The sequence below is a fragment of the Ranitomeya imitator genome, chromosome 9 (genome assembly GCF_032444005.1).
Source record: "Ranitomeya imitator isolate aRanImi1 chromosome 9, aRanImi1.pri, whole genome shotgun sequence".
NCBI classification, from domain to species: Eukaryota; Metazoa; Chordata; class Amphibia; order Anura; family Dendrobatidae; genus Ranitomeya; species Ranitomeya imitator.
In genome coordinates, this window is record NC_091290.1 from 103,108,198 (window position 1) to 103,131,440 (window position 23,243).

Sequence of the window (23,243 nt, forward strand, 5' to 3'; positions counted from 1 at the left end):
ATTGTATCAGTAGTAGAAGACTGACAGGACCTCAAGCATGTTGGTCTGCACCATAATGCCATATCACTTCACATGGTTTAGCACAGCCTATCAGGAGGATCTCAGAGCCTGTATAAAAGCCAAGTCAGGGAATGCAGCTACCATTTAAGTGTGATTTTAGGATAGTGAGGCTATTTCAGAGCTCACAGCTTTGCAATAGAGATGATAGGAAGGGAAGTCTCTAAAACATTACTTGCCTATTATTAAAAGTTGAATACCGAGTGCCTTACCGCTGTGACCCATCCGTGATCAAACCATGATCACCTGTAATCACTTAATTTGGAAGCAAATATTTTATCCTGCAGGACCATCAAATGGAAAATGAAGCATTACGCAATACACACTCAAATTAACGGTTTGTCTAAATAAAACATGGGAATGCTGGATCATCAAGAGGCTCTTAAACTTTACCCACTGTGTTTCAGCCAAAGAAGAGTATTTAAAATGGGATTTCTAAACATCCCCTGTAAATTAGATGCCAAGTATTACTCATTATTAGAGATGGGCGATTCGATTTGCAAGTCCATCGACTAGGTCAGTGTTCTCTGGCTGATGGCTCATAGGTTCGTGAATCCTTTACTTTCCAGGATCCTCAGCATGGCATTTGATTAGCTGGGCTGGTGTAACGCCGTCATTTTGGCATGATGCACAGATGACCTTGCATTAATCAAAAGATTTGCAAACCTCCCAGCCAGTGTCCATAGACTACTGACCTGGTTGATGGACCCGGAGTCCCCCAAATCGGCCCACCCAAATCTAGTCATCATGTGCATAGGAGCAGGACATACACATGAGAGATGCACCACAACAAAGTAAAAGAGTTGATGTGACCATGATGTTGATTCGTTCCTCATCAATTCTCTTTATATCTAGCAGTACTCATGGAGAAAAGGGACTTTGTATAGATACACATAGTACATGAGGAAAGGGTCTCCATGAACCCCTAGAAGTAGCTGCATAAAACATTGAGTTGGGAAAAAACTGCTGTTTCAATATAATGTCTCTTGTCTTTTGTTTGTGCTTTCCTTAGTGTAACTGCTGTGCGGCTACCGGACACCAATATATTTATTGTCTATGAGTTTTGGGAGGAAGAGGAGGAGTGGAAGAGGTGAGTATGGAGATGTGACCTACACAAGCAAACCATCCAGATATTTAAAGAAAAGTGGCAATTGATCAAGTGAAATATTAGACTTATGTTTCGCATAGAAAAGTGTCTCTATGACCCTTCTGTTCATATTCTAAATCACTCCAGAACAGTAAAATTGAAGTCTGGTTGTGGTGGTCAACAACGAAACCTTTTGTGGCACATAAGATCCAGAGTATTTGTGTAGATGGATGTTCCCAATCATGGAGATATGATCAGTAACATGAACTTGTCCAGCCTTTCTTCCACTTAAAATAAATTCCCATGCTGCAAATTTTGTTGCAGAAATTTCAGCTACTGAAAATCCATTCCATTCATAGGAATGGGATTATCCTCAATGAACGGAACAGTTGCAGCTTGTGAATTTGACCCTAACTATATATATATGTTAAATATCACAGTTTTGATTAGAAAAATAGTGATATTGGAGCAGTCATGTTTCTTAATTTCCCATCATTGAACGGAATCTCATTTCTTTCAGGAAATTCAGTAGTGTTTACTCCAGAAATGTATTCTATGTAAGAACTGCTGTAGGAGCTTTTACAAACAATTCATCTGAAATTAAAACAAATACCTGAAATTCGAGTCCTGGAAATTCTGGATGATGATCAAAAAGGCGTATTACCATCTAAAACTCTACAGAACATGCCATAACTGTATGATCTACGGAGGTCTAGTCAATGTGCTCTCAACATCACAACAATGACAGGAGCGGGGTCCCTATAGCTCCTTTACTGCACAGGATTGCTTCTGTTTAGGGGTCTGTGATGGAGCTGCAGTGATCAACCGGTCATTTTTTAATATTCAGTGGAAAGCAGTTCATAATCAGTCATTAAATTCCACTCATTATCTGTTTTTCTACAGGCATCTTCAGAGTGCACCCTGTAAAAAGTTTCAGCATGTAAAGGTGGATACACTGACCCAACCAGAATCCATCTCCACAATGTTTGTGCCAGGTAATTCCTGAGACTGCCTCATACTTGCCCACCCCCCCCCCTTCCAAATATAAGGTCCCCAAAAATTATGCTGGTGTAATATAGCCAATAGTGATGAGCGAATATACTCGTTACTCGAGATTTCCCTAGCACGCTCGGGTGTCCTCTGAGTATTTTTTAGTGTTCGGAGATTTAGTTTTCATCACCTCAGCTGAATGATTTACAGATATTAGCCAGGCGGGTTGCCTGTTTGCTAGGGAATCCCCACATGTAATCAAGCTGGCTAATAGCTGTAAATCATTCAGCTGCGGCAAGAAAAACTAAATCTCCAAGCACTAAAAAAAATACTCGGAGGACTCGGGAAATCTCAAGTAATGAGTATATTCGCTCATCACTAATAGCCAGTTAAATGTGAAAAATCTGTCTTCCTGCAACGGCTCACGATCTGGAAGTGCAGGCAAGTATGCTTTACAGGGAAAGTTTATCCCAGAATAAGTGAAAAATATACAACCACTGGTAATCCCATTGCTGGGATCCCATAATTTCCAGAACATGTTTGACCATCGCTCTCAATGATCTCCTCTGAAACTGAAAATCGGGACTTCCCTTCTAGAGCTTATAGGTAGGACGCCCAAAAATCATATCCTGTAGATAGATGAACATTTGAATTTATTTTTCTCTTGTTTAGACTATGCTCTTCAAATAGACTTTTATTTTGTCACAAGTTATTGAGTCCACAGTACTGACCATGTCTATTACAGCTCTCCCTCAAAACAGGTCTGCTGTAATGTATGTAATATAATGTAACAATGTGGTTTCTTCTTTTTGCCAGCTTTGCAAATCACAATTTACACCACTTTTCACTTCGATAGGTTCCAAAAGGACATAGGTCCATGAAGGTTAAACTTTATCCATCATGTTCTACATTCTCTGTTAGTAATTATGTATTACCTACAATGCCATTTGTTGAGAAAACTTGCCATTTATATTTACCGTATTTTTCGGACTATAAGATGCACTGGACCATAAGACGCACCTAGGTTTTAGAGGAGGAAATTATGGAAAAAAAAATGAAGCAAAAAAATGGTCAACTCTGTACTGTAATATCCCCTATCCTAGTGTGCATGGCCCCATCCTTATCCTGGTATTATTGGTCCCATCATGGTCCTTGTTTGATTGGTCCCATCTCTATTCTGGTATAATTGTCCCCATCCTGTTCCTGGATTGATTGGTCCAATCCTTTTTCTTTTCTAATTGGCCCCATCAGGAAAAAAACAAACAAAAAATAAAACAACAAACATTACACTCATTAACACGGCACTCCCTCACAGCATCCTGTTTCGGTGCCAGCAGCTGGTTAATTCTTGTAAGCAGCGCATGGCAGGGATGTCGTGTGCTGATCACAAGCAGAGCGAGCACAGCTGCCGGAATACTCACCGGGACCATTCATTGGAGATTGCGGTGAGTATCCATTCCTCTTCAGTAGCGTGCGCTGTCAGCTGCCTGCTCCCTGCTTCTACCGGCGGTCACGTGCGCCGATACTTAAGAGAAATAAGAGAAATAAATATTTTGAATATTTAAGTATCGGCGCGCGTGTTCCTCCGGCCGCAGCAGGAAGCCGCTGGCTGACACTGCGCGCTACTGAAGAGGAATGAATATTCAACGCGATCTCCGATGAATGGTCCTGAGTATTCTGGCAGCTGTGCTCGCTCTGCTTGTGATCAGCACATGACGTACCTGCCATGCGCTGCTTACAAGAATTAATCAGCTGCTAGCACCGAAGCAGTAGGCTGCGAGGGAGCGCAGTGTAGGTGAGTGTAATGTTTTTTTTTTAATCTTTTCCTGATGGGGCCATGGATACAAGGAACAGGATGGGGCCAATTATACCAGGGATGCCAGAAAAATGAATATGCATTGCCCTCCATGCCCATGAGCATGGAATGCAGTGCATATTCATTTCTCTTTAGCAGTGGGCACAGGAGTTAGCCGGAGCCGCTGACTCCAGCTTCCTGTGACCCTATGTTCCACCGAAACTGCTCCCCAACCACAGCCAGAGCCCATACATCCGGACTATAAGATGCACCACCCATTTTCCTCCGTATTTTGGGAGGAAAAAGTGTGTCTTATAGTCCGTAAAACACGGTAATTTTTACCAGAATTTTTTTTACTTCTTACAACAGATCTGTAGAACATGGATGTTAATGCTGAATGAAGACTTCTTCACTCACTATAATCCACTCTAAACCTAAGGGCTCTCTTCTTCCAGGCCTGCTCTAGGACCAAGTATAAAAAGTGTAAACCCTGAGTAGGCCTGAGCTGTAAAACAAGAAATTATTGGAAGCCTCCCTTCATAAATATTTTTTGTTTCTTTTTTCCAGCTGCCTGGTGTACCCTTGGTTGAGATTGACTGTGCCACTTGTGAAGTTGACCAGAGTCTGGTTCTGTCATCGTTGGCTCTTTGAGCATTGTGTCTCCATCTTACCAGGAGGCTTCAAAAACCTTCTAGTTGAGATGTGTCTCCTTCTGATGACTTTGTACCAAGTGCTGTCTCTTAAATCCACATGATGGGGAATGTATTTGCTTGTCAAAAAGGGAAACCTTGTTACAACCAATATTCCACGTTTGAAATGCCTCAAAACATATTTAACCTAAGGACCTTTTGAGAAGCAAGAGAATCGAGGGAATATCTGGAGGCTAATAAAATAGGTCCGTAGCACTGATCTTCTCTCTTGTGCATGCATTATCAAACCTTTTGCATTTATTCATTACTAGTGATGAGCGAGTATGCTCGTTGCTCGTGTGACCTTCGAGTATTTGTTAGTGTTCAGAGATTTAGTTTTCATCCCTGCAGCTGAATGATTTACAGCTACTAGCCAGCTTGAGTACATGTGGGGACTCCCTAGCAACCAGGCAGCAACCACATGTACTCAGGCTGGCTAGTAGCTGTAAATCATTCAGCTGCAGCGATGAAAACTAAATCTCCAAACACTTAAATACTCGGAGGTCACCCGAGCATGCTCGGGAAAACCCAAGCAACGAGTATACTCGCTCATCACTATTCATTACCATTGTTGTAGATAGTTTTGCCTTCCACAAGAAATCTTAGAGTTGAGAATATATTAAAAAGAAATACAAACAAGCCAGCTGAAAATATCAGCTCCGTAAATTGATGATGTCTAATATTGCAGATTAAAGACGGTTGTAGAAAATCTGTTTTAGTTCAGATTGTACCATCTATGGATCAGTGTTCTTCTGTTGTTCAACCAGTGTCATCCCATGATGTATGACTAGACTCACAGAGCTAATATAGCAGCTGGAACTAAGTAATGACGTTCTTTCTATCCAGGAATGATTAATATGCACAAATTTAGTTTTTTTTTCTCCCAATGTCATGTTTAATATTCTAGAATTCTGTGAACTGACCATTATCCATATAGGTTTTATTAGTACAATGCAAGTTGCTAGAAAAATGTTATTCCAAAGGAATTCTATATGATAGGATATGTAAAGCCAAAATAATACCCAATAAAAGTCTTGACAATACTTTGGATTCCCTCATTTTTGCGATACTGTTGCTTTTTTCAGTTTTTATTAAAATTATTGCTGTTCCTTTAAACATCATTCATGGGGCAGGAGATTGTAATGGTCATGAAATAGTAACACTCAGATGTCTCAGCATCAGGAGAGTTGTTGCTTCATATTTGATCAACACCCTAACTTTGGATGGATGGGTTCACTCAAGAGCCTTACAACATTCAAGACGTGAAGTTAAGGGGAGGAGGGCTACTCTATCAGAATACATACATACAGTCCTGGCCGAAAGTGTGGGCGCCATTGAAATTGTTCCAGAAAATGAAGTATTTATCCCAGAGAATTATTGCAATTACACATCTTTTCTTATGCACACACATTCATTTCCTTTGTGTGTATTGGAACAACGCAAAAAAGAGAAAACTATGCAAATTGGGCATAATTTCACATAAAACCCCCAAAATAGACTGGAAAAAAATAGTTGGAGCCTTTCCAAAATTGTGGTTAGACATCTTTGTTTCAAGAATGCGATGCTCGTTCAAACTCACCTGTGTCAAGTAACAGGTGTGGGCAATATGAAAATCACACCTGAAACCAGATAAAAAGGGGAGACGTTGACTCAATATTTGCATTGCATGTTTGTGTGTGTAACACTAAGCATAGAAAACAAAAAGTGGAGAGGAGAACTGTGAGGACTTGAGACACAAAATTGTTATACTATCAACAACCTCAAGGTTACAAGTCCAACTCCAAAAATCTTGTTGTTCCTTTTTCCATGGTGCACAATATAATCAAGAAGTTTAGCTATAGTACCATAAGTTGTAATCTCCCTCGACATGGACGGCAGAGAAAAATTGATGAAAGGTTGCAATGCATTATAGTCCGGATGGTGGATAAGTAGCCCCAATCAATTTCCTAAGAAATTCTTGCTGTCAAACAGGTAGTTTGACAAAAATTCCAGGTGTAAGGGGCTTGTTGATGGTTATAGCAAGCGATTGATTGCACACACTTTGGAATAAATAACTGCAAACAAATATTAAGTTGAGTGCCAACAATTTTGTCCTGCCCAGTTTGGGGATTTTGTGTGAAATGATGTTCACTTTGGCTTAAATAAAAGTGTGTAACGTATAATTGCAATAATTTTCTGGGAGAAATACTTCATTTTCCAAACTAATTTCAAGGATGCCAACACTTTCATCTGTGACTGTACTCTTGGAGTTCCCTTCTCCTATAACTTAAAAATTGATAGCACTGGGGACTGAAACTAGATCATGGAAATTAAAACCTTCCTTTAACCTTCACGATTTTGAATTTTTGCTTTTTCCTCATCTTCCAAGACCCATGATCTTTTTTTATTTTTCCATCAATATTGCCATATTAGGGCTTGTTTTTTGGGGGACGAGTTGTACTTTTGAATGACCTAATTCATTTTATCATATGATGCACTGGGAAGTGTGTTAACATTTTAAAAAAATGCAATCCTACAAAAACTGTATCTACTTTGTTCCCTATATGAGAAAACTGACCAGACAATACGATTCCCTACGTCAGTACGAAGAGGCAGATACCAAACCTCTATACACACGTGGTCAGAATTGTTGGTACCCCTCGTTTAATGACAGAAAAACCCACAATTGTCACAGAAATAACTTGAATCTGACAAAAGTAATAAAAGATCTATGAAAACAAATGAAAGTCAGAAGTTGCTTTTCAACCATTCTTCCACAGAATTGAAAACAAAAAAAGAACTCCTGAAATAGGCCTGGACAGAAATGATGGTACCCATGAAAATAATGTGACAAAAGGGACCTGTTAAATCAAGGTGTGTATACTAACTAGCATCACAGGTGTCTACAATCTTGGAATCAGTGAGTGGGCCTGTGTATAGTGCTACAGATACTCACTGTGCTGTTTGGTGACATGGTGTGTATCACACTCAACATGGACCAGAGGAAGCGAAGGAAAGAGTTGTATCAGGAGATTAGAAAGAAAACGATAGACAATCATGTTAAAAAGATAAAGGTTAGAAGACCATCTCCAAGCAGCTTGATGTTCCTGTGACTACAGTTGCACAAATTATTCAGAAATTTAAGGTCCATAGGACTGTAGCCAATCTACCTGGACGTGGCCACAGGAGGATTGATGACAAATCAAATAGACAGATAATATGAATGGTAACAAGAGCCCAGAAAAACTTATGAACAGATTACAGGTGAACTTCAAGCTCAACGAACATCAGTGTCAGATCGCACCATCCGTCATTGTATGAGCCAAAGTGGACTTCATGGGAGACGACCAAGGAGGACACCATTGTTGAAAGAAAAAAAAAGTCAGACTGGAATTTGCCAAACTACATGTTGACAAGCCACAAAGCTTCTGGGAGAATGTCCTATGGACAGAGGAGACAAATGAAACTTTTTCGCAAGGCACATCAGCTCTATGTTCACAGATGGAAAAATGAAGCATATCAAGAAAATAACACTGTCCCTTTTGTGAAACATGGAGGAGGCTCTTATGCTCTGGGCCTGCTTTTCTGCATCTGGCACAGGATGCCTAGAATCTGTGCAGGGTACAATGACATCTCAAGACTATCAAGGGGTTCTAGAGAGAAATGTGCTGCCCAGTGTCAGAAAGCTTGGTGTCAGTCACAGGTCATGGGTCTTTCAACAGGACACGACACTCATCTGACACGCACTCTGATACGGGAGGTGTGTTCCCGCAAACTGTTGTACCTGTGGATCGCATCAGCTCACTCCAAGGGCCAGCGCAATCAGTAGCAGACTTCAGCAATATAATATAGGTGACACCTTGCAGAAACGCCCACGATCTGTGCAAGCACCGATCACTGACGTTTAAGCCCTCTGTATCCACTATCCATACTGACATCAATTGGCATAGCACAGGGAGGGAGCTCCCTCTGTTCTGATCGGCGCAGTATGATTGTGATAGTGTTGTGCCAATATTCCACATGGTGACCCCAGGCCGAAACATGGCTGCGGGGTCACCCAGGTACATTGATATGCAAGTTGTTGCTCAGAGCAGGAGTCAACACTCCTCCTGCATGCATGCGATTCAAATGGGGGGACCCCATGCAGATTTTTGTTTTTTTTTTTATTTAAAAAAAAAAAACAGCATGGGGACTTCTCTATTCTTGACAACCAATCTTGCAGAATCTGACAGCTGAGGGTTGCAGCCCTCAGCTGTGAGTTTTGCCTGGTTGGTTCAAGAAAATAGAGGGGAACTCACGTCGGGTTTTTCATTCTTTTATTTAGTTATATCGCAGGCGACGGTTGAGGAATATCCCGATCATCCGCTCCTGCTGTCATAGTTAGAACCTTAGTACAACTCCTCATTCTCCTCCGCTCGTGCCAATCGCCGGCAGAGCAGAGGAGAATGATGAGAGCCATTTTCAGCACCAGCTGCCAGGGAACAGCGCTTACTGTAACGCTTCTTCCCTGGCGGCCATCCATTTGATACTGATGCGGCACACGGACGACATCCGTGTGCGGTACTTGTTTACGCAGAGCCATTGACTTGAATGGGTCCACATGTTTTTGTGCAGCTGCACGTATCACATGTCTGTGTGGGTTACTTGGACACACGGTCCGTAAAAACACAGATATGGGCACAGACCCATTCATTTGAATGGGTCTACGTGTCGGTGTCTCCGGTACGTGTGAAAGAGCCTTAGTGTATGAGTGAATCTTACTTGGAGAGAAAAGAACATCTTGAATCTTGCTCACCTGGTTGTGCGAAGAGGCACAACACTGGGAAAAGTTTGCAAACAAGGGTGAGCCTTCCATTCTGACACGTAGGAATTTTTTTCTGGAATAGGAAAGTCACCTACATGTGGATAATGGGTGAGATAATCAATAAGTCATGTGTACCCTCCTAACATGGTACTGCTGCAAACAATTTCACTTGCTTAAAAAAGAAAAAAAAAATCCTATTGACAAAAATATTATTTTAGAATGCCACGACAATTAAAAAAGTTTTTTTATTGTGAAAAGTAGTAAAACATTAAAAAAGACAAAACATTTTTATGGCTGGAATAACTTGCGGAATAAAATTAGACATGTACACCACACTGAGCATTATAAACAAAGCCTCCCCCTCCAAAAAACAAAACAAAACGATCAAAATTGTAAATGTATTCCTCCGGCCTCCTTTTTAACCCTTTTTCTGCCTCAATTTTATTTCTAAAGAGAATTTGGGGTCAGAAAGTCCTCAATATTTGACCTCAAGTCACGATTTTCATTTTCTGCTGTTGTCCCAGAGTACAGAATTTACAACTAAAAATGTGTATGATGAAAGTGGAAATTCACTTTTTGGTTATACTTGTAAGTGGGTTGCCATAGATATTCTTCAATCCATTATGTCATAAAAATTGTGTATGTGAACAAGTATGTGGATTAAATTTCATCTAAGGCCCTTTTTTCCAGGATGATTTCTCCTACAACCTGCAGAAAACCATTAGCCTGGCTTCTATATGGTTCTTGCACTGTTCTTTTCACCATTTCGACTAGGACTACCATTAACTTCATATTACATCTACTATTTCCCTGTAGGAGAATAGAAAAGTTAAATAAGATATGACAGAACATTTGACAAATCGGTGTGACATGTCAGAACTTATGCAGAAGTTCCATAACTGCAATAGTCGTACTCTGTCCAAATATGAAGGCTCCACAGAGAACGGAGACGATCCCCCAGGCGATGAGACATGATCTGCAGACAGGAGACACAGTAGAGCAGATGTTAGTCTTTCGACTAGCCACAACACTTTACACACCTGTTATTGACTTGGTCTTGTATGGTTACTGAAGCCTAAGCATAAGGTGGACTAGAGACCTGCCCGTGCAAGGACAATTCTTCTTGGACTCTTCCCAGAACCTTGCCTTTTCAGCTTGTAATCCCAACACCCCAAGTCTTGTGGACATCGCAGCAGCACAACTCAGTGCGTTAAAGGATGTGAATACCTTATGGGGCATTTTATTTTTACACAAATGTTTGTTCTTTGATTAAAATCAGATATGCAATAAATATTTTAGCCATTTAGCTTTTATATCCTCTATGTATTATGGCACATATATGGCTGCAGAATGAGTTAAAGGGAACCTGTCACCAGGTTTTCCCCAACATTGGGCCAGCACTTCTACACCCTCTGTTATAGCTTTCTAGTATGGTTATCCATGTCCCCAATTCTCTATCCGAGTCACAAAAAAGAACAAACTTCTACTCACATACACTGAGGTCCGATCCAATGGGAGTCTTTGGTCTTGATTCGGCTCGTCGTCGTCTTATGCTCACCATCCTCCTTACCTGCTTCGCATGAATGATGCATCGTATGTCACAGATACAGTATGCTATTGCTCTCCTATGTAGGTGCACTTCTGTCCTACTGTGCTTGAGTTCTTTGCTGTGCCCTCAGCAGGACACAAGTGCACCTATACAGGAGTGCGATGGGAGGACATTGTGTATGACATATGAGGCTTCACCTATGCCTGATCAAGACAGATTCCCATCGGACTGGACTGCAGTGTATGAGAGTATATGCCTTGTATAGTCAATTGGGGGCATACATATAGCATAGTATAATGCTACAAGTAATTTTTTGTGGTCATAAATTTGTATAGAAGAGCTCAGAACAAGCTCGCTGATAACTCATCCTGCAGTCTATGCACTGTGATACATAGAGGCTGAAGAAGCCTAACAATATAAAATTCCTAATGAAACATTTTATCCTAAAATTGTTTTAGGAAAAAAAAAAAAAAAGACTCATAGCCGTCTATCCAGTTTGTTAACTGTATGTCGTGCTGCTGAAAGTGCCTTTGAAGAGCTGGAGTGACTTGGGTAGTGGAGGCCCCATGACATGTTGACCTGTGTTCTCCCCATAATCCTGGCACAGATTTTTCTATTTAAAATAAATTATAATTCCTGGAAAAATTTAACATTACAACAGATGGAAACAGATCATCATTTGTACTTGAAGTCTGCATCTCTGTCTGCACCTTTCCCATATGTAAGCAGTATTACATATAAATCACTTACTTTTTCTTCTGGTCCATTGCTTCTGTTTCCATAGCACAAATTAGACACAGCCCTATAAATAAAAGAATGAATGCACTTATAAAAAAAGTGTCACAAATGAAAATGACATTAGCATAACATTCTAAAAATACTAAAGTCCAGGCCTATCAGTTTAAGGGTAGGATTCGGATTTCTGTTGGCAATAGTGAGCTTAAAATCTTGCTGACTTTAAGGCATTTTGATCAGGGGAAGGTTTACCTGGGAAGATGAATATGAAGAAAGCACTGATTCCTCCTATGACCGAGATGATCTCACTGATGTCAGGAACAAACAGAGCAATGATGAGGGTAACTAGGATCCAGAGCACAGTCAGTGTCACCCTGACGCACCGTTCATAGGAGACCGTTACATACGCAGTCATGTATTTGTGATCCAACCAGGCTTCTTGAAGGACAGATCTGATACAGGGGATGGAAGAGAAATGGAGATTTGCCAAGAAAAACAAAATCCTTTGAGCAGAGTTTTACATTATACAGTATATTTCTATATAGATAAACATATGTTGTTACTTGACTTTTGAAATTCATTTGCAGGATATTTTTTAGCCAACAAAGTGATAAAATGGACATTTTTTTAAGTTGTTAGAAGGCATCTACCCTCGAATTGTGGTAGTCACATGACGTGCTTCATCTGTGATCACTACAGCCACTCAGTCTGGTGATTGTGTCAGTGGTCATGTGGTGACAAGGAGCAGCCAGGGATTGAATGTGGTTTTTTTTCTAATTATTTGCATATTTGCTCTTAGTTGAATTTGTACAAATTCCAGAAGACCCCTTTATCGGAGAGCAATGCATTAAGGGAGGTCAGAGGTCCGTTACATGGTTAGACTAGGTTCTAAGAGGTAAAGTTCCTCCTTGTGGAGAGTTTCAAAGAGAAAAAAAACAAAACAAAAAAAAAAACTCCAAGTAAATGTGGCGCTAAGCACCTACGGATTTTTTTAATTCATCCACTTCAAGTGAAAAATGTTAAAAAATTCATTTATTTTCTCAAAATAAAATATATTTGTAAATTTTTTTAAAAAACAGTACAACGCGTTTCGGCTGCTATTTTTACAGTGCAGCCTTCATCAGGTAGTAAAAAAAAAAACAAAAAGAACAAACAATACAATAAGCATTTTATAGTGCTTATTGTATTGTTTGTTCTTTTTGTTTTTTTACTACCTGATGAAGGCTGCACTGTAAAAATAGCAGCCGAAACGCGTTGTACTGTTTTTTAAAAAAATTTACAAATATATTTTATTTTGAGAAAATAAATGAATTTTTTAACATTTTTCACTTGAAGTGGATGAATTAAAAAAATCCGTAGGTGCTTAGCGCCACATTTACTTGGAGTTTTTTTTTTTGTTTTGTTTTTTTTCTCTTTGAAATTGCCACCTATGTGGATCTGAAGCAGGATCAACACATAGTTCTCCAAAGTGAGCTGCACACCTTATTGGATTATACAACATACGAAGAAGAGTTGCCTAAAGAATTGATTCCTTGAGAATCTCAACGTGCATTTCTTACCGATAGAAGGTGAGCATAACTACAAATAAAAGAAATGTTTTTAACTTGTTGGTAAAAACGTATTACGCTCAGAGGAAGCGCCGCACTTGTCTCTTTTTTTTTTTTTTTTTTTTTTTTTCCCCCTCTTTCCCTAAACCAGGGTATTTCTAAAGTCCTTGTGGAGAGTGACATACCAATGTGAGGAGACTTCTAGGCCATGCAATGCTCCTCTGGGAAATTATATATGTGCACTGCCTTCTCCGACATGAAGAGGATAGGAACTCTAGTGCCACCTATTGGACATAGCAATCCTAACATTCAATAGCAATCCTTTAACGAGCTTTGCCACATGACTAATAAAAGCCAAATAGAAAAGCTCGTTATTGGAAGTAGCAATCCTAAAAGTCCGTATGGACCCTATAAGTAGCACTCCAGTTATCATCCTCTTCATGGCTACAATAGAGACACTAACATGTCAGATAGTATTGACGGGTTGTATTGCAGCCAGTATTGCCATGAAACCTCCCATTACATGCTGGGCTTATAAATAATGATTAGTCCTGATATTTGGAAAAGGGGTTCTGTAGTTTAGAAAATCCATTTCCTTGTTACTGTGTTTGGCATCCCTACAGATTACAGCCAATCACTTGTAACCCGATTATTGTCTGAGAATGCTTCTAACAGAAATGGATTGTCCAAAGCATACAACTTGCCTTCCTAGTGACTCCTTAAAAAACGAATCTGTCAGCAGGATTGCCCCTCTAGAACTATTTATGTCCATATGCATCACTTTCAGAGACAATGCCAGCAATACCTTTACATAGCGAGTCCGTTTTTCTGTAACTGAGCAACCAGCATTTGAATTGATAACCAAATGAGGCCGACGTGGTATCTGTAGATCTGAAGCCTCCGTCACTCCGGCTCTATTCCCCTCCCAGCGCTGCCTGCTCTTGCTTGAGAGCCTCTGCTGTTTGACTTCTGGCAAAAGGGTGAATCAGGAGGAGGCAGGGAATAGAGCTGGAGGGACAGAGGCTTCAGATCTACCATAACTCTTTAACATCATTGGTTTTTCATTTCAAATGCCAATTTCTCAGGAACAGAGGAATGGACTGGCCATGTAAAAGGTATTGCTGGCCTTGTCTTTGAAAGAGCTACATACACAAAAAACCTAGAATAAAAATAACGAGCAGTGAATGAATAATATTAATACATGTAAAGAACAAAGTGTACTTAGTTGACACTTTAAAAGCCATCCCACCGCGACAAGATGTACCCAATCATGATGGTCCCCAACTCCAGTATGTCACTTTCCTCTGAGCCAGCAAGACCCCGACTGCATATAAATAGTTTGGGGTGTGAAGTCCTGCTGAAAGATTCCCTTTAATGAGGAGAACATGAGCAAATCCAATTTTCTTTAGTTTTCTCCTTAGCAAGAACCTATTGTGATATAATCTAGAACTCCAAGAGATGCTTACCTTCCCAGTAGAAGTATGATGGGGTAGATGGTGATAATCGAGATGGCAAACAACAATCGGGCTACTATAACTACAGCATCATTGCCTGGATAGGACATCAGGATATCCGCTGCTACACTTTCCCCAAATGTAAGGAATCCATAGATGCCTGAAGGTGAAGAAGATACAGTAGATAAAGCAGAAACTGAGCGTACGCCCCCTCGTAAGATACTACACGGGAGACTGGCTGGGAATCCCTGCTTACAACTGCATGTCTGCATGCTAACCTCAGGCGCCGAGGTGTTGTCACGTGGATTTTAATGAACAGTGCTGCACTCTACCCACTGTACCACAAGCAGGACTTGTCCCAGAACAAGAGTCATGTGGGACTCTGAAGACATGAAATGAAGTGCTGGCATTCTGCTGTTGCTGACTGACATGACGATCTGATCCCTACTGGGACTTGGCGCGCTACACGTGGTGGCCAGCACTGGCACGGGCCACCTTTAACTGTTTCAAATATTCACCTCTCCCCATTCCCTGCTGCCAGAACTCCAATATCCGCTGGTCCAGCCTGCTCAATGTCTTCTGACTAACTTCTCTGACGTCACTACAGCGCCCACGTTTCAGTGAGTCAAGACGCTGGAGTCCTGACCGGAGCAATGGACACCGAAGCACTGGCAGCATGGAACAGGGAGAAGTGAGTATTTGATTTTATCATTTTTTTTTTTTTTTTATGAATAGAGCACTATATGGGGCCCATTATACTGTATGTAGCAATATATGGGACCCACTATTCCGCATGTAGCATTGAATGGGGCCCATTATACGGTATATAGCAATATATGGGGCCCATTATATGGTATGGAGCAATACATGTGACCATTCTGTATATAGCAATATATGGAACGCATTCTCTATGGAGCACTACACTGCATGCAGAATTATTAGGCAAGTTGTTTTTTTGGATCACATGATACTTTTTATACATGTTGTCCTACTCCAAGCTGTTCAGGCTTGAGAGCCAACTACCAATTAAGTAAATCAGGTGATGTGCATCTCTGTAATGAGGAGGGGTGTTGTCTAATGACATCAGAACCCTATATAAGGTGTGCTTAATTATTAGGCAACTTTCTTTCCTTGGGCAAAATGGGTCAGAAGAGAGATTTGACGGGCTCGGAAAAGTCCAAAATTGTGAGATGTCTTGCAGAGGGATGCAGCAGTGTTGAAATTGCCAAGCTTTTGAAGCGTGATCACCGAACAATCAAGCGTTTCATGGCAAATAGCCAACAGGGTCACAAGAAGCGTGTTGGAATAAAAGGCACAAAATAACTGCCCATGAATTGAGGAAAATAAAGCGTGAAGCTGCCAAGATGCCATTTGCCACCAGTTGTGCCATATTTCAGAGCTGCAACGTTACTGAAGTAACAAAAGGCACAAGGTGTGCGATACTCCGGGACATGGCCAAGGTAAGGAAGGCTGAAAAACGACCACCTGTGAACAAGAAACATAAGATAAAACGTCAAAACTTGGCCAAGAAATATCTTAAGACTGACTTTTCAAAGGTTTTATGGACTGATGAAATGAGAGTGACTCTTGATGGGCCAGAGGCTGGATCAGTAAAGGGCAGAGAGCTCCACTCCGACTCAGACACCAGCAAGGTGGAGGTGGGGTACTGTACGGGCTGGTATCAAAGATGAAGTGTGGGACCTTTTCGGGTTGAGGATGGAGTGAAGCTCAACTCCCAGACCTACTGCCAGTTTCTGGAAGACAACTTCTTCAAACAGTGGTACAGGAAGGCGTCGGTATTGTTCAGGAAAAACATGATTTTCATGCAGGACAATGCTCCATCACATGCCTCCACCTACTCCACAGCGTGGCTGGCCAGTAAAAGTCTCAATGAAGAAAAAATAATGACATGGCCCCCTTGTTCACCTGATCTGAACCCCATAGAGAACCAGTGGTCCCTCAAAAAATGTGAGATCTACAGGGAGGGAAAACAGTCCACCTCTCGGAACAGTGTCTGGGAGGCTGTGGTGGCTCCTGCATGCAATGTTGATTGTAAACAGATCAAGCAACTGACAGAATCTATGGATGGAAGGCTGTTGAGTGTCATCATAAAGAAAGGTGGCTATAGTGGTCACTGATTTTGGGGGGTTTTGTTTTTGCATGTCAGAAATGTTTATTTCTAAATTTTGTTCAGTTATATTGGTTTACCTGGTGAAACTAAACAAGTGAGATGGTAATATATTTGGTTTTTATTAAGTTGCCTAATAATTCTGCACAGTGCACAGAAAAGAGCACAGTGAGGTAAAAAATACTCTGTTATAAAAAAGCACAGTAATAAGCAAGTGCTTGTCAAAAGATGGAAAAAAAAACAGGGTATTTAGTTGATACGTTTTTTGCAAAAAAATGTATACTAAGCTGCTCCACCAATTGTCAAGGTATACCCTTATAGAGCAGTCCGATCTAATGTATATAATCCCTATCTGATGTATTTAAAACCTGATCATCTGTATAGTACCTGTATAAGCTGGGTTCAGAGAGAAAATATCCATGTGGACATGCAGGATGGAACAGCTTAAATGCAAATGACCCACAGAGGAGTGATGGACACCCCAGTCTTGTACTAGAACAAGATGGTTCTAATAATTCTGCACAGTAATAGTTACCTGCACAAACAGATATCCTCCTAAGAGTCATCCTGTGTCTTTTGATTGATTGAGAACATAGTTGTTGATCAATAATAAAATAATCATCTGAAATACAACTTGCCTAATAATTCTGCACACAGTGTATATGGGACCTCCTATTCTGTATTTTTCCACTGACCCAGACTTCCATTGCTGGTTTTGATCAGACACACCTCCATGATTTTACATGGACCGAATCGCCCCCCCCCCCCCCCCCCCCAAAAAAAAATAAATATATATATATATATTTCCAGACATGTGAACAACTCTATATACTACAGTAGTAAAGAGTTCTACCCATGAAAAATATGGCTAGTTTGTACACCAAAAGTTGACATGTGAATAAGATTATTGAGGTGTTTATTGGAAGTTTTAGAATTCCCAAGTGCATTAATAGAGTTTGCACTTTATTTTTTTTTAATGGGATAACAAGTTCTGCGTCCATAGTGCCACATGTCTGCATGTACAGCCCTATACAACCGCCAGTGTGCCACAAATGTCTACAGGGTTTCCCTCCCTTCAGGGCTTGTTACAGATCAGGTAGGGGAGTCCTAATTCATTAGCACGCCCAGAGGAGTAGCTAGGGTTTTGGTTCAGGGAGGGCGAAGCTTCTGAGTGGGCCCCTAACCAGGTAGCCTTGATAACAACTCGGTGATGCACCCCAATAGTGGAGGAGAACCTCGGCAGATGACGACCGCGCTGTTACTGAAGATAATCTCTATATAAAGACCAATATGGTTATTACCGCCATATGGTCAGTGGTAGATACCAGCCCTACAGAACATAGATCACAGCACAGTTAAGATAATGTCTTACCGCTGACATTATTTCTGATGGAATCGTTCACTTTTCCCATCTTTTCAATCTGGCCCAGACCGACATGACAACTTCTTCCAGCCAGGACTCTGCTGCAGGAATTACAAGAAAGACACATTTCACTTCTCACATTCCAGCCCCATCACCATCTATTCCCAACCTGCACAAACTCCTCATCCTGCTGATACCCCAATACTGAGCCGCTGCTGCCGTATGTGTCCCTATTACTGCCCCTGATACCCCAATACTGAGCCGCTGCTACCGTATGTGACCCTATTACTGCCCCTGATACCCCAATACTGAGCCGCTGCTGCTGTATGTGTCCTTATTACTGCACCTGATACCCCAATACTGAGCCTCTGCTGCCGTATGTGTCCCTATTACTGCCCCTGATATCCCAATACTGAACCGCTGCTGCCGTATGTGTCCCTATTACTGCACCTGATACCCCAATACTGAGCCGCTGCTGCCGTATGTGTCCCTATTACTGTACCTGATACCCCAATACTGAGCCGCTGCTGCCGTATGTGTCCCTATCACTGCCCCTGATACCCCAATACTGAGCCGCTGCTGCCGTATGTGTCCCTATCACTGCCCCTGATATCCCAATACTGAGCCGCTGCTGCCGTATGTGTCCCTATTACTGCCCCTGATACCCCAATACTGAGCCCCTGCTGCTGTATGTGTCCCTATTACTGCACTTGATACCCCAATACTGAGCCGCTGCTGCCGTATGTGTCCCTATTACTGCACTTGATACCCCAATACTGAGCCGCTGCTGCCGTATGTGTCCTTATTACTGCCCCTGATACCCCAATACTGAGCCTCTGCTGCTGTATGTGTCCCTATTACTGCACTTGATACCCCAATACTGAGCCGCTGCTGCCGTATGTGTCCCTATTACTGCACCTGATACCCCAATACTGAGCCGCTGCTGCCGTATGTGTCCCTATTACTGCCCCTGATACCCCAATACTGAGCCGCTGCTGCCGTATGTGTCCTTATTACTGCACCTGATACCCCAATACTGAGCCGCTGCTGCCGTATGTGACCCTATTACTGCACCTGATATCCCAATACTGAGCCGCTGCTGCCATATGTGTCCCTATTACTGCACCTGATACCCCAATACTGAGCTGCTGCTGCCGTATCTGTCCCTATTACTGCACCTGATACCCCAATACTGAGCTGCTGCTGCCGTATGTGTCCCTATTACTGCACCTGATACCCCAATACTGAGCCGCTGCTGCCATATGTGTCCCTATTACTGCCCCTGATACCCCAATACTGAGCCGCTGCTGCCATATGTGTCCCTATTACTGCACCTGATACCCCAATACTGAGCCACTTATGCCGTATGTGTTCCTATTACTACACCTCATACCCCAATACTGAGCCACTGCTGCACTATGTGACCCTATTACTGCACTTGCTGTGTAGTTCTCTGTGCCCTCTAAATTCTAAAGCACCCTTCTATGATATAGTAATGCCGGGTGCAAGTGCCCTAGAAAACAGCGCCCACATTTTGCCCCCTAGAAAGTAATAATGTCCTGTGTGTGCCCCTTTGATAGTCACAGTATCCTGAGTTCTATAACAAAAATTGCCCACTTTACATTTAATAATGTCCAGAGTCTCCCCCCTGTGCAGCTCCCCTATACACAGCATGATGCTCTGTTATACCCAGTATAATGCCCCCTCGCTGTATAGTACCACCCACACAGTATACTGACCCCTTAGTAGCCTCCAAACTGTTTGATGGCTCCAACACTGTATAATGGCCCCTTCACTATAATCTGCACTGTATGATGGCCCCCATAGATAACTCCATATAGTATAGTGTGCCAGATAGTCCTCAATATAATACAAGGCAGCACCCCCATAGGCAGATGCTGTAGTATAAGACAGCACCCAAATAGGATAGGCAGATCCTGTAGTATAAGGCAGCACCCCCCATAGGCAGATCCTACATATAAGGCAGCACCCCCATAGGCAGATCCTGTATATAAAGCAGCACCCCCATAAAAAAAAACAAATACCTCTTCCTTCAGCGGCGCTCCCTGCTCCTGCTCATCTCCTGACAGCAGGCGCTGGGCGGTGACGTCATCGCACCCGCTGTCAGACGATGTGGGGGATGGTGGGAGAAGGAGCGCAGCGCTCTTTCCCTCATCACCGCGGTCAGCTGCATCGGCTAGATGCTGATACAGCTGACCTTGCAATGATGGCGGGGGGTTCACGGCTGGCACCGGTCCCCCCACCTGCTCAGGGTCCCCATAGCGGCTGAGCAGGGAGATAGATTATCCCTGCTCTGCCACAGAATGTAACTCCAGTTACAATAGCATAGCACCGGGTGGGCCCCCTCAGAGCGCGGGGCCTGGGGCGATGGCCCCCCTTTGCCCCCCCCCCCCCCCGGTAGCTACGCTACTGAGCACGCCTTATGATTGACATTGCAATCAATTGTAAGGCATATTAAAAATATACAGCAATAAGAAAGTAGTCCGCTCCTTTAAGATGTGACATTTTACAATGATTCCCACCGACGCAGGTTGGACTAGTAGTGACAAATTAAGTCCATATGAATGGTTTAAAGTTGAAAGTCATAATTTTTCGGTCAACCAAGTTATCCAGTTTAGAAAAGTAAGGATTTTTTTAACCTCTTAAAAGGGATTCTGTCAGTACGGTCAACCCTCCTAAGCAGTTTGCATGGGCATGTAGGTCATAGGAAGTGGAATAAAATACTTTGATATCTGTGATCCAATGTCTTATTCCAGAGAAAACCACGTTTTTTTCTTCAATATGTAAATGAGCTGTTAAGATCTATGGTTCAGACAGAGATCTCCCTGAGAATCTGCCTCCAATTACCAATGTGAGACATGTACAACAGGAGAGCAGCCTGTCGGTCATTACATGTCTCACATTAGCAACACCCCTTTTCATTTACAATAAGCTCTGGAGGCAGATTCTCCGGGAGACCCATATCCGGCCTATAGATCTTAACAGCTCATTTAAATATCAACAAAAATGTGGATTTCTCTGGACCAAGACCAGATTGCAGATATCAAGATATGTCATTCTGCTTCCTATGCCCTGCATGCCTACATAGACAGCTTGGGAGGGTTGATCCTACTAACAGATCCCCTTTAAGGGTACTATCACCATGTTAGTGGCCAATGTCATCACATGGACATATCTACACATATTTTCCCCCTCTACCTGTTAGAGAGTAAATGAGCAGACAGATCAGCATGGACACTACTGACACCGCGACCCAGTTTGATAGGTGTTTATTCTTCATACTGCTATAGATGGTTATACAAGCTTCATGGCACTAAAAGATGAAAACAGAACATTGCTCAAGGGGATGAATTGCTGCTGCAGTTATCCTACGAGACAAGAGAAAGCCATGGAGCTAAGTCAACATTAAATTGTGCAGATTTCCTAAGGTAAGGACAAAATCAAAGAACTCTGTCCTAGTTGCTTCCATGCTTGGTTTTACTGGTCCTCTGCTCATCTTGACAGACTGACCAACTTTGAGGTCACATGGGAGAATGTATCGTCACAGGAGGCCAAAGTGTAGCAAGACTAGCAGGGGACCAGGCAGTCGCTGGTGAAGCAGTGACATATCATTAATGGAGCAAGAAGAACAGAGACCATTGGGGGACCATAGAAGTGCCATTATGAATGAGGCATGGATTTTCTTCTATATAAATAGTATTGTAATATTTTTCCCAATAGAATATTGAATAAGGCAAGGACATTTTGATTTACTTTATTTCTCAAATATTAGCTAATTACCTGAAAGCCAAAGCAGATAGTTGGAATCACACTAAACATCGAAGCCAATGAAGATGCACTGAAAGAGCGAAACAAACCATGTCATAAAGCAGTCACAGTTCACACGTTACTACCATTTTTGTTTTTTGTATTTTACTTGGAATTATACGGAGACCCCAAATCACTTTTCTGTACTTTTGTTGCTAGCAATCAAACCAGAAGCTAAAGGCCCCCAAACATATTGGTTATCAACGGGTTAGGCCAACACGAGCGTTTATGGGTGAATTTTTTGTCCCAGAGATGAGCTGCCAGCAGAGATGTTTGTTGGTGACTTCTCATAGAGAACACTGGAGCTCTCGGCTGTGAGTGGGACAGTCAGGATGACTGTCAGTCGTTGAGTGGATCAAAGCATCGTATGGCTGACAGTCATCTAATGTGTATGCCGGCTCAATTCATAAACTGCCATAAATAATTAGTGTCAGGGTCAGACAGGGTGGTAGCCGTGGCTGAGGTAAAAGTCTCTTGCACACCCTGACCTCCCCTCACATACACTCCACGACTTTCAGTCAGCATACCTGCAGCTCCTTTTCCCTTGGGGCTTCCTATAAAGATCTGTACGTTCTCCTCTTCCGAATAAACAGTTACAGTCCAATGGAACAATAAACTTTACTAAAGACTGGCACATAACTGTTCTCTTCAGCATTTACAGCAGGCTTTACATTAAACAATTTCCTTGCTGTCCCTGTCTCTTCTCCGACCTTGTCAGCATTTATATCTGGCTTGGCTTTACACAGCTTCTTCTCTTGCTCTGCCTTTCCTTCATCTTTACTAAGCTCGCTTCTGGAACAGACCGTGCCTATCGGTCCTCCAGCGTCCTCTGTGCCCAGTCTTATTTTAGTAGGGATTCCTCTAAACCATTTTGCCCTGGTCCCGAGTACATTTATCCACTTAGCAAGCCGCCACATTTCAAGTGACCTATCCATCCCACTTATACTGCGCTGTCAGTGACTATCAATGCCCTGCTCTCTCATGGCCTTCCTGGCCCTGATGCTGCCCGACTGGACCTTGGACTTCTGCAGAGCTGACTGCCCTGACAGTGTGCTCCCGCCCAACTGACTCAAAGTCTCAGCTGTTCTGAACCCCAACTCTCACTAGCTCCTCCCACATTAACCATCTACTGGCTATGTCTCTCTATCCCCATCTAGTGGCAAACTATGGAATTACGCTCTCCCTAATATCTGGAAACCATACACCATTTAAGAGTATAAATAAACATTATACATAAC

The 23,243-nt window shown here is 42.1% G+C and overlaps 2 protein-coding genes across 4 annotated transcripts in view; one reads left to right on the forward strand and one right to left on the reverse strand.

Annotated features, from left to right (window-relative positions):
- Window positions 1–5,661, forward strand: part of NECAB2 (N-terminal EF-hand calcium binding protein 2) — a 268,082-nt gene extending 262,421 nt beyond the window's left edge. For all 3 annotated transcript variants that reach the window (XM_069740424.1, XM_069740426.1, XM_069740427.1), the window contains 3 exons: window positions 1,070–1,147; window positions 2,048–2,139; window positions 4,497–5,661. In XM_069740424.1, coding sequence (XP_069596525.1) covers window positions 1,070–1,147; window positions 2,048–2,139; window positions 4,497–4,519 — 193 coding nt within the window. In that variant the 3' untranslated portion in view covers window positions 4,520–5,661. The remainder of the gene's footprint in view (window positions 1–1,069; window positions 1,148–2,047; window positions 2,140–4,496) is intronic.
- A 3,974-nt stretch (window positions 5,662–9,635) lies between these two features.
- Window positions 9,636–23,243, reverse strand: part of SLC38A8 (solute carrier family 38 member 8) — a 99,784-nt gene continuing 86,176 nt past the window's right edge. Inside the window, exons 5-10 of the mRNA XM_069740428.1 lie at window positions 21,979–22,036; window positions 21,397–21,511; window positions 14,699–14,846; window positions 11,938–12,137; window positions 11,701–11,752; window positions 9,636–10,377 (exon numbers count right to left, since the gene is read on the reverse strand). Of these exons, the coding sequence (XP_069596529.1) occupies window positions 10,275–10,377; window positions 11,701–11,752; window positions 11,938–12,137; window positions 14,699–14,846; window positions 21,397–21,511; window positions 21,979–22,036 (676 nt within the window). The 3' untranslated portion in view covers window positions 9,636–10,274. The remainder of the gene's footprint in view (window positions 10,378–11,700; window positions 11,753–11,937; window positions 12,138–14,698; window positions 14,847–21,396; window positions 21,512–21,978; window positions 22,037–23,243) is intronic.